General features: G+C 37.1%; 1 protein-coding gene across 1 annotated transcript in view; it reads right to left on the bottom strand.

The window, feature by feature from the left end:
• The window catches only part of LOC133766450 (sodium channel protein type 2 subunit alpha), an 83,251-nt gene that overhangs the window by 33,371 nt on the left and 31,110 nt on the right, over window positions 1–18,770 (bottom strand). Inside the window, exons 14-17 of the mRNA XM_062200124.1 lie at window positions 18,188–18,426; window positions 10,670–10,843; window positions 7,422–7,778; window positions 369–848 (exon numbers count right to left, since the gene is read on the bottom strand). Of these exons, the coding sequence (XP_062056108.1) occupies window positions 369–848; window positions 7,422–7,778; window positions 10,670–10,843; window positions 18,188–18,426 (1,250 nt within the window). The remainder of the gene's footprint in view (window positions 1–368; window positions 849–7,421; window positions 7,779–10,669; window positions 10,844–18,187; window positions 18,427–18,770) is intronic.

Genomic DNA, 18,770 nt, shown 5'->3' with positions numbered 1-18,770 from the left:
CCATCAAGCATTTCTCTAGCACATAGAAAAACCACTGTGTGGTGAGATATAAGGAACAAAGTGCACATACTGAGGCATTTTCACATATCTAAAATCATTTTAGAGCACTTAGGAAATTTCACATTTATCTGCATATTAATATTACCAAGGATTCAAAATGTTGAATGTTTGAAAAAATAAGATAGTATATCACTTGTCCAGCTATATCCTAATCTTTCATTAATTTATTTATTACCAATTTTGCCATAAAAATTTACCAACAGATATTTCCTATTTTTTTCCCAAGAAGAAATCATGCAACTTAATTAATGATTTTATAGCAATAGAAGTATAGAATACCAAAATATCCCCCTTTTTAAAATTCCTACCTCTTTGCTTTCCTCCATATCTGACTCGCTGCTGAATTCTTCAGTATTTAAGTTTTCAAAGTCAGATTCTCCAACAGCAATTGGGACGGTCACAGTGAGGCTGGGGTTGTTTATAAATGACATGTAATCACTTTCATCCACAACATACTTTTCAACACTACTGCCTATACCACTTGTAGTTCCATTTCCATCTTTGAGATAGTTGAGGTCTTTGCCTATTTCTATGGTGGTATGGTTGGAAATACAGCTGTCTTTTTTGTTATTTAGATCTTCAAGGGGTTTGATTTCATCTAGAGCCTTCTGCTTTCTAACAAAGGCTTTCTGAATAAATTCACGTATTTTTCTCTTAACAAAATCGATTCCTTTCTGCATCCTTCCCACAGCAATCTGGAGATTGTTCATTTCATTATCATCGTCAGTGGCAGCAAGATTGTCAGAACTGAAGGAACTCAAGAGCAAGGCCAGGAAGAGGTTCAGAACCTAAAAGACAGAGGGAATAAGTGATCACAACCTTCTGTTGTTCCAATTGCTTTTAACTATAAATTTTCCAAAATTGCTCTTACACCTTATTTTATGCTAGATATGTCTTCTAGTTCCATGAGAAACTGTTCTGAAAAAAATTAACAAAATTAAAAATACCTGATCAATATCAAATAAAATTATTTGTGCTACTTATTTTCTAGTCATTTCAAATTACCTAAAGCCATCATTGTATGGAATGTCTATATTAAGCTCAGTTCCAAAGTGAAATGTTGACAACTGCAGAGTGAAAAAGAAAAACAATTTCTTTGATGTATTAAGTATTTTGTCCATGTTATTGTAATTCCCAGGATACTGATAATTCACCTCAATTTATCCCTAAAGCCAAAGATGATAACATATTAATATAATTTTATTTTTATGTATTTGAATCATTTTTTACCCAGGTAATGTGCAGAATTAGAGAAAAAATATATATCGCTACATTAAAAGCCCCAATTTTTGAATCAGAAAGATCACAGCTGCAATATTTGCACAATGGTCGCAAATACTATAAAGAAATAATTATGTATTAGAAATTATATCAATACTTAAATAATTAAAGATTGTGGAGTTGAACCACTGCATGAATAAGACCACTAATTAGTTTGTAAATTGGGCTTTCAAAAAAAGCTTACTGGTATGAGTGAAAAGATTAGTGAGGAGGAACTCATTGTGTAAATTCAGAAAGAGGTAATTTCCTAAGAAATCAGTCATTCCCAGGGGCCAAAGACTGAGTCACACATTCTTTTTTCTGACTTGACAGACAGTGTCCACAAGTCCCTGGTTATTGAAGCAGACAGAACAAAAGAAGGATATTAATAGGAAAGGGGGTAACTGCAAATAAACATTACCCTAGTACAAAAGAATCCTGGGAAAGGTTTTAAGTAAAACTCCGATGGAAACGATGCTACGTTCTTGCTACATTGCTGTTTCTATCAAGCTAATAAAGCTTCGAGTTCCTTTGTGGAACACTAATAAACCGTGGTTTTCAAAAATATAAAACTGATGGCAGGGACCTGGTGGGGTGATTTAGATGATGTCTGGAATGCCTGCATTCCATATCAGAGTCCCTGAACTGTCCTGGCTGTGCCTCGGATTCCAGCTTCCTGCTCGGGTAACTGGGGCACTGTCACCCACATCACAGACGGAGATTGAGGCCCAGACTCCTGGCTTCAGCCCGGCCCAGCCCCAGTGGTTGTGGGCATTTAAGGAGTGAACCAGCAGTTGGAAGATCGCTCCATCTATCTTTGTCTCCTTACCTTTCAAATAAATAAAAGTAAATAAATTAATATTTACAGAAGATAAAAGTGTGTAAAATCCAATAAGGACTGCATGTACTTTTGAGAGTCTATAGTGACCCATCCAAGAGCCCCTATGCCGTGGCAGCTGATACCGGAGGCTCATTCACTTCTGGAATTTATTATTTACATGGTAAAATTGCGGTTTATTATGATTTGCCTTTAAAAGAAGAAAATAGATGAAATAGATAAAAGAAGAAAATCTAATATTTTTATCTATAATAAAACTAACATTTTTGGCGATAAGTACTTTCTAGATTTATTTTGCTAAAGCTTATTATGGTACTACCGTTGCCTATAAGATGAATTTTTTTGATGCACATCAGTCAGAACTCCTAGCATGAGATCCGGTCTATACCGCTTTAATGCAACTACTTTACTTGTACGTGACATTTGCTGTTATATCTGTATGGCCTTCTCCCCTTTCTCGTCTTGTCCTTGGAAATTTCTCACATATCTATCACTTTGGATTAGATTCCTTTTTAAACAAGTACAGTGTTGCTGACAGACTGGGAGTTCTTTTAGGTCAAAAACAGGCCTTAAAGAGCCATGTCCTACAGCAGCATTGACACTAGATAATAAGAACATAAGTAGCTTTTTACTGAACTCTTCATAAGCGTCTGACTTATGGCAAGTGTTTTACAAGGTTCATATGACTTACAACAGTTCCATGAAGCAGTAGTTACTATGGCTGTCTTATAGATGAGAAAATGGACTTCTGTAAAGCTTAACTTGTTCAGATCACACTGCTAGTGACCTTGGAAAACAGCAGAAGATGGCACACATGCTTGGGTCTCTGCTACTATTGTGGGAGACCAGGATGTAGTTCCTAGCTCCTGGCATCAGCTGGGCCCAGAACTGGCTGTTGTTGCCATTTGGGGAGTGACTAAGTCTCTCTCTCTCTCTCTCTCTCTCTCTCTCTCTCTGTCACTTTGCCCTCCAAATAAATAAACAAAAATTTTCTAAAAATACCTGCTACCAACTAGAGACTACTTTCTATCTGCCCATTTCTCTTATTTCTACACATTTTTTGAAAAACAGAGACATATCTTTTAAAGTTAATGTGCAGGGTAAGAACCAAATTTCTGTCACTTACTAACCCCATGACTCTAGATAAGTAACACAACCAATCTGAGCCTCAGTTTCTTCATCTGTAAAATAAATGTGGTGATTGTCCCCCTGTCCAGCTTTGTAAGGATTCAGTGAAAGAATCCACGTGGCTCTCAGCACAGCTCCTGGAATATGGTGACCCATTGAGCTAACCATAGCTGTTATTATCCATGTTTCTGTCCAACCTGCCTTCTGCACCACTATCTTTCCATTGATCATATTTTCCTAGACATATTTGGGTAGACTAAGCTAATCTTTGTTTAGATTTCTTTTGATGCCAAAGGGTATCTCCATCACATCTATTCCAGGCATTGGTGGGATCAATGTCAATTTAAGAGATCCACATTCAGGGCAGGTGTTTGGCCTAGCAGGTAGATGTTGATTAGGATGTCCATTTGTGCCCCCTATCAGAGAAACTTGGTTCAATACCTGCTCTGGCCTCTAACTCTAGCTTCCTTCTACTGCATCCCTTGGATGGCAGAGGTGATGGATCAAGTAATTAAGTGGGTTCCTGCCACTTATGTGGGAGATCTGGATTGAGTTCCTAGACTAGAGATTCAGCCCGAGATTCAGCCAGGCCCAGTTCTAGCCCCTACAGGTATTTGGAAGGCAAATAAGTGAATGGGAGTACATTTCTCTCTCTCTCTCTCTCTCTCTCTCTCTCTCTCTCTCTCTCTCTGATATATATACCTAATAGCTCCTTAAAGTATCTTTCAATTTGAACTTTGTGTACTATTATATATCAGAGAGATGCATTTTATTTCACTAAACTAACAGATGATATTGGAGAAGCTGAGATTGTTCCTCTTTAAATCGCTCCACATTCTCCTGCTACATAAATTTTACCAATATATCACTTGCTTATTATCAAGTCTTGATCAAAATCCATCTGTAGCGTTGAATTGCCTAGGGAAAAGTTTGCTTAATTATGCACAGTCAGCCTTTTCATAAATTACTCTCTTCACAATCTGGCCCCAAACTTAATATTTTACTACTCCCACAGAACATCCTATTGCAATCTGATCATTCACGGTTGTGAAGGATACTGTTCTCTGCCTTTTCTTCTCTTCTTAAAATATGTTCCAAATACATATAATATAGGAAGCCAAATCTATAATACAAGCTTACTATTTTCTTTGCTTCTGTTCTATGCAATTTGTACTTTTCTGAAAGCAACTATTTTAAAGTTTCATTGAGGGTTGTGTTGGCTTTACAACTGCAGCAATGAATGTACATGAATTTTCAACATATATAAATCAGTAGGATTGCTGGATCATATGGCAATTTTATTTCTAGGTTTTTTAAAAAAGTTTTATTCACCTAGAGAGAGAGAGAGAGAGAGAAAGAGAAATTTTCAATTTTCTGATTCACTCCCCAAATCTACTGGTCACAACATCTGGGGTTGGGCCAGCCCCAAGCCAGGAGCCCAGAACTCTATCTGGACCTCTTATGTGGCTGGCAGGAACCCAAGTAGTTGGACCATCATCTACTGCCTTACCAATTATTTTGGCAGGGAGCTGGATTGGAAGAAGTATAGCTGGGGCTTGAACCAAGGTTGGATATGGGCATCCCAAGCTGTAGTTCAACTCACTGTGCCACAATAATGGCCAGTATTTTTAGTTTTTTTCTATAGTGGCTGAATTAATTTATATTGGACATTATTCACAATAGCAAAAGATATGGAGTCAACCAAGGTGTCCACAATAAAATGAACAGATAAAGAAAGTGATATATATATATATATATAATATTTAGCCATAAAATGATGAAATCTGGTCATTTGTATCAAAATAGGATAGAACTGGAAGACATTGTTTTAAATGAAATAAGAGATACAGAAAGGAATACCACATGTTCTGCCTCTTATGCAGAGGCTAAAAAATCTCATTCTGAAGAGAGAGCAGGGATTGCTAGAGGCTGGGAGGGGAAGAAGGAGGGAGAGAGAATCTGATATGGATACCAAATCAGTATTATATGGAAGGAATAGTTTTCAGGGTTACACAGCATAATAGGTGACTATGGTTCATAATAATCTATTATATGCTCTATGCAAAAATAGAAGAAAGCACTCTGAGGCTCCAATCATAAACTACTATCAAAGAAAGGGAAATGCTGATCACCTTGATTTCATCAGAACACATTATATACATATATTAAAATCTTGCACTGTAGCCCATAAATACATATAACTATTGTTAGTAATATATTGTACACATATTATTTGATACAGGGCCACATTTCTTCTTACGTGATTTCTTAGACTCTAATGAATACAATATGGCAGAAGCAATAGAGTGTGACTTTTTTTTTTTTTAATTTTTGACAGGCAGAGTGGACAGTGAGAGACAGAGAGAAAGGTCTTCCTTTTGCAGTTGGTTCACCCTCCAATGGCCGCTGCGGTAGGCACGCTGCGGCCTGCGCACCGCGCTGATCTGATGGCAGGAGCCAGGTGCTTATCCTGGTCTCCCATGGGGTGCAGGGCCCAAGCACTTGGGCCATCCTCCACTGCACTCCCTGGCCACAGCAGAGAGCTGGCCTGGAAGAGGGGCAACCGGGACAGACTCCGGTGCCCCAACCGGGACTAGAACCCGGTGTGCCGGCGCCGCAAGGCGGAGGATTAGTCTGTTGAGCCACGGCGCCGGCCGGAGTGTGACTTTCAAGACAGGAATGAGAGGAGGAACTTCTTCTCCCCTTCTGTCTTACATCAGTTGTTCTGCAAGAACAGCCACTGCATCATGAGGATGCTCAACAGTCCCGTGGGAAGTCCCCTATAGAGAAGAGCCTTTGCCTTCAACTAACAGTCAACAGTGAACTGAGAACTCTTGCCAACAGCCATGAACCTCCTTCCTCCAGCCTCGGTCAAGGTAACTGCAGCCCCAGCCAACATCTTGACAGTGACTTCATTAGGGAACCTGCACCAAAACCAACTGCTTTGCTGCTACCAAACTCCTGACCTACAGAAACTATGGGACAATCAATGTGTGTTTAAGTCACCGATATATTTCTGGTTCTACACTGTTCATACTTCTTGTTACTCCAATTATCTAAGCTAGTGCTAAGGAGGCTGAAACCCAGGAAGAAAATGATACTCTCTTGCCTTCTTTCTCTATTTCTTCCTTGGAGTAATTGGAGGTTACTTTTGTGTGTGTGTTTTGGCGGGGTGGAATTAACTATATAAATTAAAATAATATATACTTTAAAATATTCGTTATTTTTCTATCTCAGTGACTTGAACACAAATCAAACTACTTAGTTTAATTACTTCATAATTAAAGTACAGAAGCCTGATTCTTTTCACTAAGTCAGCTGTCCTGTTTCCCTACTGCTGGATCCATTGTTCCCTGATTGGAGAGGGTCTACCTTTCTTCCTATCAAACTGAAGCTTACTTGTCATTAAAGATATTACAGGTACAAGCATTTCAGCCATGATTTTCTAAATCAACTTTGCTATGATAAACCAATGTTTCCATTTTGTAAACTTGACATGCAGAATTTTGTTTTCACACTTTTTGACATGGGTTAGATGCTTCCAACTTTCACTCCTGTTTGAATCTGTCTCCCATCACTCTGTCATATTCATCTTGCCATTGTCTTTTCCTGTAAGACTAAGTGCACTGATGCCGGGCATGGCTAATTTTACACAGAAATATCTATGTTTCTTTAATCATTGTTCCTAGCCCATACAACAGATTGTAGGCACCAAATCCTCTATTGCTTTTAACTGAGAAAATTATATTTTTTTTTACTTAAATATGTAACAAATGCAAATTTGAAATATTTTCAACTGATACTACTGCTAGTACTCACAAAATTTTATCTATTCTTAGTGACACATCCATACTTTAGTCCAAGAAATAAAAGATACAATCTAGAAATTTTACTTTCCATGGGCTAATAAAATATATGTTGAAAAAATACAATTTGTATTCAGAAGATATTTTAAGGGTTTGTCTTGATTAAAAATCTAAACCATTCCTGCCTCTGACAGAGTGAATGATGAAGAATTAGAAATACTCTGGAAAGAAAATCACAAAAAATTTACACAACGTTCTTCAGTTAAACATCCTTTGTCATGGTTACATTATCTATTACTGAAAATGAGGGAAATATTTTTACTACATACCACTAGGTTTCCAATCACCATGACCATCATGAAGACAGTAAGGCACATGGTTTGACCAGCGACCTCCATACAGTCCCACATGGTCTCTATCCACTCTCCACACAGCACACGGAACACGATCAAGAAAGAGTGGAAGAAGTCATGCATGTGCCAGCGTGGAAGTTCACAATCATTGGAAATCTTGCAGACACATTCTTTGTAGCTCTTACCAAAGAGCTGCATGCCAACCACAGCAAAAATGAAGACAATGATGGCCAACACCAAGGTGAGGTTACCCAGTGCCCCCACGGAATTGCCAATTATTTTAATTAGCATATTTAGTGTGGGCCAGGACTTTGCCAACTTGAAAACTCGGAGCTGGAAACAAAAGCAAGAAGACCATTAGTTTTTTTTTTTTTTTCATTTCAAAAGATTCATAATTTTATTTACAGAAAGAATTTATAGTACAATAGTCTCAGGTGTAAAATTAGGGGTTATCTACATGTCAAACAATTATGTAGCAAGTGTAACAGTTACCTGATATTATAGGGCATTTTTAATCCATAAATGATTCATGCTATAAATAAAATAATTTTACAGTTTTTAAATTGGCATGTTAACAAGAAACACCAAAATTTCCAGAACCCTACACAAGCATATGTCCTGTCCCCTTTTTAAAATAAACTAAAATACTTGAGATTAATGGTAGTTAATTAGAAAATATTATATTTCACAGAAATTGGGATTCACATTTATTTAATGCATTGTTTAAAATTTTATTGATGGGGCTGGCATTGTTACATAGTGGGTAAAACCACCACCTGCAATATCACCATCCCATATGGGCAATGGTTCTAGACTAGCTGTTCCACTTCCAATCCAACTCCCTGCTAATAGCCTGAAGACAGCAATTGATGACCCAAGCTGTCAGGAGCCCTGTCAACCACATGGGAAACCCAGATGAAGCTCCTGGCTCCTGGATTCAGCCTGGCCTACCCCTGCCATTGTGGCCATCTGGGGAGTGAACCAGTGGAGAGATGACCTTTCTCTCTCTGTGTCTCTCCCTCTCTCTCTGTAACTCTTTCAAAATAAATAAATACACCTGTAATAAATCAATGAATAAAAATGTTATTTACTTATCTGAGAGAAAGGGAGAATTATCGTCACTAGATCACCTCTCAAATACCCTCAATGGGCTGGCCTGGCTTGTGTTAGATCAAGTCCAGAAGACAGAATGCAATCCAGGTCTCTCACACATGTGACAGGAACCCAATCACTTAGACTATCACCACTTCCTCCCAGGGTCTGCCTAAAGGCTCTTATTATTTAAAATCTAAAATTAGATTTTTTTTCAGTGTTCCAGAAATATCATACTGAAGTGCACGAGTACATATAATACTAAGATTTAAATTATGTAAATTAGAAGAAAAAATAAACTAATTTCTTCCAGTCTTTAAATTGCTTTAATCTAGCTGTATCTTTAGGTTGCTATAGCATCAGAGTATTTTTTAAAGATTTATTATATTTGAAGAAGTATTTTGACTTAAGTAAAAAGTTGCACTTTTTCAACATTATGTCTTCGGTGACTTAATTAATCCACTCAGTATAGTGTGTAAGTAGACTTCTGCCACTGTGCTTGACACATTGGTTGTATGAGCTCAGAGAGGCCTCGTAAGTACCATTTGCAGTTAAACAACAGCAGTGTTTTATTTCTGAGCATCAGTAAGTGTCAAGCTGAGAGTAGTGCATTGTTTAATGGTCTCTAAGTGACCCAAAGTAGCAAATATAAGAAGCAATGTGCCTAATGTATTCTAGAGAATAATTTATGCAAAAGAACTGAAACATTAAGCAAAAAATTAATGGCATGCTTTCTATTTCCCAAAACTACAAAACATTATCATGAAGATTTACTAAATATTTCTTAAAAAATAGCTGCTTATACTTATCATATAATCAGTTTTATTTTTGTTGCATTTCTTGCATCCTTATAGCTTCATGTTAGGTTCATAGTTATCCTTGAGGATGAGGTAAGGAAAGGATAGTTGGATTGTAACTCAAATTTGAAATTTGAAAGTTGTAAGAGAAATTTTATGAACAGATTTAACAACCAAGTCTGGAGATATATCAGCATTGAAATTTATCACCTACAGGAATTTGTGTTTAGTAATCATAAGCAATCTCTCTGAAAATAAATCACAAAAGCTTAGAGCCAACTCAAGGAAACTGTACAATAAATGATATCAAATTTCAATGGATATGTGTGAAATTAAATTTTGCTTCTTAATTTTAAAAGATCATAAAATTTTTGAAATACAAAGATCAAATGAAATATGCTTTCTTTAACATTAACAGAATGTATTGCAGGCAGCTCTACCCAGGGAGTAGATTTGGTGACTTTCTGATTTGTCTGAAGGAGTAGATGTGTGGGGAGCTCTTTCTGTTTATCCTCCCCTCAGCTGTGCCCTATTCTAAGCCATGGCTTCTATGGGGACAAAATGGGCAAGGAACAACTCCATAATTCCTGAGCCCCTGACAGTAAATGGATTCCATCTTCCCTCCTGACAATGCCTCCTCCTGTATAGTTAACACAAGCCTTAGATAACTGACAGGTGCCTATGGTATTCTTAATTGTGATTTGAGTTTTATTTGTGATTTCCGTATTCTTCCTTGCCATTGTACCTGTCATTCAATTACTCAGGAGAGAATTATTGACTATTATTTGACTAAGTTTAATATATTCATGAAAACTATGGTATAGGTGAGAGTTTTGTCCTAGCACTTAAGTCACCAATTAGGACACCTGTGTCCCCTATTGTGTGCCTGGAGTTGAGTCCAGGCTTTGCCCCAAATTCTAGTTTCCTACAAATGTGCACCCTAGCAAACAGCAAATGATGGCTCAAGGGGTTGGGTCTCTACAATCCATGTGATTGATTTAGATTGAATTCGTGGCTCTTGGCTTTAGATTCCAATCCTAGAAGTTTCAGGAATTGGGGCAGTGAATCAGTAGACGGATCTCTCTCTCTCTCTCTCTCACCCTCACCTTCTCTCTCATTCTCTCTCTTGCTGTCTTCTCTGTCTCTCTGACTTTCAAAAAAAGAAAGGCACAATGAAGAAGCAGCTATTATCTCATGAAGCAATTGGTTTGTTTTACAAATGGATTCATTTAATATTATAATTATGTGGAATCTTATAATTGTTATAAAATAAGAATGAAAACTAATAAAATTATTCATGAAAATAAATATTACAGACACTTCCAGTTAATTTACCAGCCGAAATGATCGAAGAACTGACAATCCTTCAACATTGGCTAACCCAAGTTCCATTAAACTAAGGCTCACAATAAAACCATCAAAAATATTCCAGCCTTCTTGAAAGTAATAATATGGATCCATGGCAATAATCTTGAGAAACATTTCTGCTGTGAAGATTCCAGTGAAGACCTAAATGAGAAACGTATTTTATACATGAGTGAATAATCTTGAAATGTAAATTATTATTGAATAATTTAATGTACTCCCAACAAATCAAAATTAAATTTCATATTTTAAAAATTGGTTTGAAGTCAATGAATTGGTACCCTCAAGTGCTTTGTATTCAACTCAACATTTAATATTTGAGTATATTTAAGTTTCATCAAGTTATGAAAAATACATGGATCAGTAGAATAGAATTTAACAGCTGTATTGCAAATGAAAGGCGCATCTGACTTCTTATGAACACTGCCTGGGGCCCTGCATGTGACCTCTCTAGCCCTTATGAGCATTCATGTGAAACTACGTCTTTAATTCTTTTGGGTATATAACCCAAACTAGAACTGCTGACTCATGTGATAATTATACCGCTAACATTTCTTTTTTCTTTTTTCTTTTTCTTTTTTTTCTTTTTTGACAGGCAGAGTGGACAGTGAGAGAGAGAGAGACAGAGAGGAAGGTCTTCCTTTGCCGTTGGTTTACACTCCAATGACTGCCGCAGCCAGCGCGCTGTGGCCAGTGCACCGCGCTGATCCAATGGCAGGAGCCAGGTGCTTCTCCTGGTCTCCCATGGGGTGCAGGGCCAAAGGACTTGGGCCATCCTCCACTGCACTCCCTGGCCACAGCAGAGAGCTGGCCTGGAAGAGAGGTAACCGGGACAGAATCCGGTGCCCCGACCGGGACTAGAACTTGGTGTGCCGGCACCGCAAGGCTGAGGATTAGCCTATTGAGCCTCGGCACTGGCCCTGCTAACATTTTTTATTTTTATTTTTTTTGACAGGCAGAGTGGACAGTGAGAGAGAAAGAGAGACAGAGAGAAAGGTCTTCCTTTTTCCCTTGGTTCACCCCACCAATGGCGGCTGGCACGCTGCGGCTGGTGGCACCGCGCTGATCCGAAGCCAGGATCCAGGTGCTTTCTCCTGGTTTCCCATGCGGGTGCAGGGCCCAAGCACGTGGGCCATCCTCCTCTGCACTCCTGGGCCACAGCAGAGAGCTGGACTGGAAGAGGAGCAACTGGGACAGAATCTGGCGCCCCAACCGGGACTAGAACCCGGTGTGCTGGCGCTGCAGGCAGAGGATTAGCCTATTGAGCCGTGGCGCCGGCATACCGCTAACATTTTGAGGATCGGTTAATTATTTTGCAAGGTGATGTTTATGCATAGACATTTCAATTTCTCTACAAACTTGCCAAAAAATTGTTCTTATCTTTCTTTCTGATTCTAACCATGCTTGTGAAGGTAAAGGGGTATCACATTTGGTTTTGATTCCCTTTTTCTAAGGACTAATGCTTGATCATCTTTTATGTGCTCATTGGAAAGGGCATAACTTCTTTGTCAAAATATCTATTAAAATCCTTTTGCAACTTTTAAATTGAATTATCTACCTCTTTGTTGGTGATCTTTCAGGCTATTTAGCTAGATAATAGTCACTATCAGGTATGTGATTTGAAATTACCTTCTTCTACTCTACAAATTGCCTTTTCACTTTCTTGATAATATAATTTACAGCACAAATGTTTTAATTTTGAGGAAGTTTCAACTTTTTTACGTTTATTATGTTGCTTGTTCTTTTGGTCTCAGATTTAAGAAATCACTGCTTAACTCTAGGACATGAGTATTTGTTTCTCAATTTACTTTTTTTTTTCTTTTCTTTTTGACAGGCAGAGTGGACAGTGAGAGAGAGAGAGAGACAGAGAGGAAGGTCTTCCTTTGCCGTTGGTTCACTCTCCAATGGCCGTCGTGGCCGGCGTGCTGCAGCCGGTGTACCGCACTGATCCGATGGCAGGAGCCAGGTGCTTCTCCTGGTCTCCCATGGGGTGCAGGTACTTGGGCCATCCTCCACTGCACTCCCTGGCCACAGCAGAGAGCCGGCCTGGAAGAGGAGCAACCGGGACAGAATCCGGTGCCCCGACCGGGACTAGAACCTGGTGTGCCGGCGCCGCTAGGTGGAGGATTAGCCTATTGAGCCACGGCGCCGGCCTCTCAATTTACTTCTAATAGCTTGTACTCTTAACTCTTACATTTAGTCTATGGTCTATTTTGATTTAATTTTTGTGTATTTTTTAGATAAGAGTTCAATTCTATTCTTTGTATGTGCATACCTACTTACCCTAATACCATTTGTGGAAAATGCTCCTTTCCTCAGTTGCTTTGACAGTCTTGTTGAAAATCAGTTGAACATCAATGTGTTTACCATGGCATTGTCAATTTTGTTTCATTGATTTATGTGTCAATCCTTTTGCCACTAACAAACTGTCTTACTTTAGTTTTGTACAAAGTGTTTACATTTGGAAATGTGAGTTTTCTGACATTCTTAGAAAAACAATTAAAATCATTTTAGCACATGGTCACTTATATTTCTATATGAAATTTAAAACTTTCTTACCAATTTATACAGAATAGGCCATTGATTTTAAAAAGAATTGCATTAAATATGTAGATCAGTTTGGTGAGTATTATCAATAATGTTGTCTTCCAATCCATGAACAATCTATGTTTTCCATTTATTTAATACTTCCTTAATCTCTTTCCACTATGTTTTGTACTTCTCAGTGTTAAAGTCTTGCCTTAGTTTTAAAAACTTATTTGTCTCTTATTCTTTTAATGCTGTTATAAATAGAATTTTCCCAATTTAATTTTTTGTCATTAATAGTGTACAAGAATTATAATTCATTTAATATATTTATCTTGTACTCTTCAGTATTGGTGGGCTTCTTCACAAGTTCTAATAGTTGCATGTATGTTTGTGTGTGTGTGCGCGTGTCTATATTCCATAGGATTTCTTTTCTTTTTTTTTTAAGATTTATTTATTTAGTTGAAAGGCAGAGTTACAGAGAGGCAGAAGTGCAGAAAGAGAGAGAGAGAGAGAGAGAGAGAGAGAGAGATGTCTTCCATCCGCTGGTTCACTCCCCAGATGGCCGCAACGGCCAGAGCTGCACTCGTCCGAAGCCAGGAGCCAGAGCTTCTTCTGGGTCTCCCAAGTGGGTGCAGGGGCGCAAGGACTTGAATCATCTTCTACTGCTTTACCAGGCCATAGCAGAGAGCTGGAGTGGAAGTGGAGCAGCCAGGACATGAACTGGCGCCCATAGGGATGCTGGCACTGCAGGTGGTGCCACAGCGCTGCCCATAGGATTTTCTAAATATGGAGTCATGTCATTTTTGAATAAGGTTTTACTTCTTTCCATTCTGGATGTCACTTAGTCCTTTTTTACTGCCTTGCTTAGAACTTTCAGTACAATATTGAAGAGAAGTGGCAAGAACATCCATCCTTGTCTTGTTCTTGTTCTTAGAATGTAAACATCTACTTTCATTAAATGTGTGATGCGAGGGATCCAGAGTTGTGGCATAGTGGGTAAAGCTGCTGCCTGTGATGCTGGCATCCAAACGGGCTCCAGTTTCTGTCACGTTTGCTCTACTTCCCATCCAGTTCCCTGTGAATGGCCTGGGAAAGCAGCAGTAGATAACCCAGGTGGTTGGGAACTACTAACAACATGGGAGACCCAGCGGAAGCTCTGGGCTTTGGCCTGGCTCAGACTTGGTCATTGCAGCAACTTGGGAGTGAACCATCAGACAGAAAACCTTTTTCTTCTTCTCTCTATGTAACTCTGATTTCCAATAAAAAAATAAATATTTTTTTAAGTGTGTTGATATGAGTGTGAATGTTCTAGATAACTTTTGTCAGGCTGATAAAAATTGCTCTCAATTTAAAGTTTGATATGTGTCTTTCTCATAGAAATCCATTTTTTCCCCAAATGTCATCAGCTTCTGCTAAGATTATTGTGTCTTTTTATTAATATGATATACTGCATTAGTTAATATGTTATGCTATTCCGATTTTGCATTACTAGGATAAATTCCATTTGTTTAAGGTCATTTAATCCAAGAACACAAATATGTTGTATGATTTGGTTTAATAGTAATTTGTTGAGAATTTTTGAAGTCTCTGTTCATTTGATTATTTATAATTTTCTTTCCTTACAATGGCTGTGTTTGATTTTGCTATCAGAGTAATTATAGCCTAATTAAATGAATCAGGAAGTATCTCCTGTTCATATTTCGGAACATTTTGTTAGGAATTGATGTTATTTCTTCACTAAACATTTAGTAAAATTTACCAGTGAAACTACCTGGGCTTAGCTTTTTTTTTTTTTTTTTTTTTTATGGGAAACATTTTTACTACTGAATGAGCAGTTTTTACTTGTTACAGGTCAATTCAGGTTTTCCATTTCTACTTAAGTAAATTTTAGTAGTTTGTTACTTTGTTACTTTTTAACAGTTTTTCCATTTCACTTATTTTTTTTTCCTATTTTACCGAGCTAACTTGTTGGTATACAATTATTAGGGTTCTCTATGCCCTATTTTTACTTCATTGAAGTCTATGGTGACAGTGTCTCTTCATCCCAGATATTCACGTCTTCTCTCTCTCTTTTTTTTTTCTTAGTATAGCCAAGTGTCAATTTGGTAGGCCATTTCAAAGGACAAATTATTGAGTTTGTTGATTTCTTCATATTTTTTCTATTCTGTATTATTTCTTTCCATCTTAAATTTGGGTTTAGTTTGCTCTTTTTGTCCTACTGTCTTAAGAGAACACTGGATTATCCAGTTGAAAAATCATTTTTTGACCATAGTTTTTTTTTTTTTTCATTTTCAATTATCTTTATATACAATGTAGTATATACTAAGTAAAGATTTCAACAGTTTGCACCCACACAGAAACACAACGTATAAAGTACTTTTTGAGTACTAGTTTTACTGTTAATTCACATAGTACAACACATTAAGGACAGAGATCCTATATGGGGAGTAAGTGCACAGTGACTCCTGTTGTTGATTTAACAATTGACACTCTTGTTTATCACATCAGTAATCCCCCAAGGCTCTTGTCATGAGCTGCCAAGGCTATGGAAGCCTCTTGAGTTCACCAACTCTGATCTTATTTAGACAAGGCCATAGTCAAAGTGGAAGTTCTCTCCTCCCTTCAGAGAAAGGTACCTCCTTCTTTGATGGCCCATTCTTTCCACTGGGATCTCACTCACAGAGATCTTTCATTTACAACGACAGATATTTACAGTTTAATTTTTTCCATAAATACTGTCCCCATAGTTTTGATGTGTTTTCATCTTCATTGATCTTAAAATAATTTCTAATTTCTGTTATTTCTACTTTAATCAATAAGTTTTTTGAGAGACAGATGTTAAGTTCCACATATCTGTGAATTTTCCACATTTATTTATGTTATTGATACTAATTTCATTTCATTTTTGTCAGAAAAACATTTTGTATTATTTTAATCATTTTAAATTTGTTGAGGTTTCTTCTGTGAACTTCCATTCACACTTATCCCGGGAAATTTTCTGTATGTATTTAAAGAGATCATGTACTCTTCATTTATCTCTTTGGCTACTCCATGATTTACTTCAAATGCAAATCTTAGCTTTCTTGACACAAAATACAAATCTCACTTTGAATTGTCCATAATTGTTTTTATCTTTCTATAATCTAGTCTCTTTTCTTCTGGTAATGACATTCTATATTTTTTTTACAATTCTACTTATTTATCCTGTCTTCAGTGAAAAGACATGATTCTCATGTGATCTAATACACAATTCTATGGAATCTAATCCTATAACTAGAGTGATTGACTGGTTTAGAAATATCATTTATCTTTAACTAGGTCAACATATTAAATTCCTGAAGCTTAGTGAAAACTACTAGTTTAAGAAGCACGATGTTTCTGTTCAGGGAGCTATGATGGTAAAACTTTGCCAAGAATATGAGATTATCCAGGAAGAAATGAAGAAAACATGGGAAAGAAGTGGGGCAAGAAGCCAATTCTCAGTGACATTGGTTGAAACCTGAATCTTGCCAGGTTGGAACCTAGAGCTAGTTCCAAATGGACTTTGGATACTAGAGGTTATATATTCCCTTTAATTTTGCTTATACTCATTTGATTCGTCTCCTGATATACATCTACATACAGTGTTCATGTTTCAAGTACCTGATATTTAAAGATAAAGTTGAGGAGATACTTATAGAGGTGAAAATTTGGGATAGGTAACATTTCCTATTTTAAGACTCTGTGATTTGTGACCACAGCTTACAGAAGTCTCTGAAATAGCTCTCTGAACTTTCTCATGGCTGCAGTTTCCTCAATTATGATTGGAATTGACTTTGTGGAAACCGAGAGAGATAGTTCCTAGTTCCTATAAACCATTTATTCTAGTATTGAATATAAAGTAATTGACCAATGAATGTTAATTTTATAATTTTACTTAGTTGACATATTTGAAATATAATTTTAAAATGTAGCTTTTAATTCATAGCTAAAGTAATTGACTATTTTACTTTAGAGTGGATTATTGCAAGTACATGCATCCAGCTTCTATGTTAAATTGTCAAGTTGGGAGGTGCAAGCAAATTTAAGCATTTTCTATTAGCAGTCATAATTTTACATACTTGGTTCCTCTGTTTAAGACTATTCTACTTTTATTTCTATACTGTATAATTTATCTACTGAATGCTAAGACTAATTTTAAATGAAAACATGTGCAAAGACTAGTATTTAAAAATTATCAATATTATAGGAATTATGTAAATTATAATAATAATCCTTCTTATGTGGTTTCCTACCCCAGGACTCCATCTAAAAATATTTACAAATATTTCAAAATTATCTAGCTTCTCATATTTTATAATTTGTTTGGTAAATGTAGATCTATCCTAAATAATTTATTCTAAATACTTAAGAAATATGTCATATATTAATATTCTCCAGGGGCCAACGCCGTGGCTCACTTGGTTAATCCTCTGCCTGCGGCGCCAGCATCCCACATGGTCGCCGGGTTCTAGTCCCAGTTGCTTTCTTCCAGTCCAGCTCTCCGCTGTGGCCCTGGAGGGCAGTGGAGGATGGCCCAAGTGCTTGCACCCCTGCACCTGCATAAGAGACCAGGAGGGGTGAACCAACCGTTGGGAGGTGAACCAACAGAAGGAAGACCTTTCTCAATGTCTCTCTCTCTCACTGTCTAACTCTACCTGTCCAAAAAAAAAAAAAGAATATTCTCCATAATTCATAATCTTTCAGAAGAGTGAGCAATTTAAATTCAATCCTAAATGATTTGAAAATAAAATTTGTATGTCTTATGCATATGTTTAATAGTAGCAATATATTCTTAATTTAAAAAAAACCGGTATTACACTTTTGCTGCCAGATGAATATTGCTGATTAGTTGATACTTAATTTTAGAATGACATATGAAATTCACAAAAGCAACCATGGACTCTTTCAGTGGGAAGAGAAGCCCTTACTTAGCCTTACCAGATTTCCAACGGACAATACACTGCTGAACTGTTCTGTCATGGGGTAGTGCTCCATGGCCATGAAGAGAGTATTTAAGACAATGCAGATGGTAATGGCCAGATCAACAAAAGGGTCCATCACGACCAGGTTGACAAGATGTTTCACCTTTAACCATGGTTTACAGCAGTCCCAAATCAAACACATGTTAGCAAATTTATACCAGCAAGGTGGGCATTTCTGTCTAGATTCTTCAAGTTCTGGAAGAAAAGAAGTTGGAATTCTCAACAAAACTGTTTAAATAGTCTTTGGCTATAAAGTAATTTTCTTTAAAAAAATCTAAAGTTGTTAAAATACATTATGGGTTAAGCTGATAGTGGTACAAGAACAAAATTTCACATTTGGTCTGCTGTCATTGAACAAGTGGGTACAGAATAACTAGTAAACTTCCCAAATTTATTTTGACCAAAGATAGTTTCCAAGATTTTATGATAAAATTGTACTGATAAGTATCTGTAAGGTCATAAGAAATTAAATGTATTTAATAAATGTTACATTAAGTATACTTAGAAATCATACATGATCCCAATAAAGCAAGATGATA

This window comes from Lepus europaeus, chromosome 1 (assembly GCF_033115175.1).
Source record: "Lepus europaeus isolate LE1 chromosome 1, mLepTim1.pri, whole genome shotgun sequence".
NCBI classification, from domain to species: Eukaryota; Metazoa; Chordata; class Mammalia; order Lagomorpha; family Leporidae; genus Lepus; species Lepus europaeus.
This window is presented reverse-complemented; position numbering and strand designations above follow the sequence as displayed.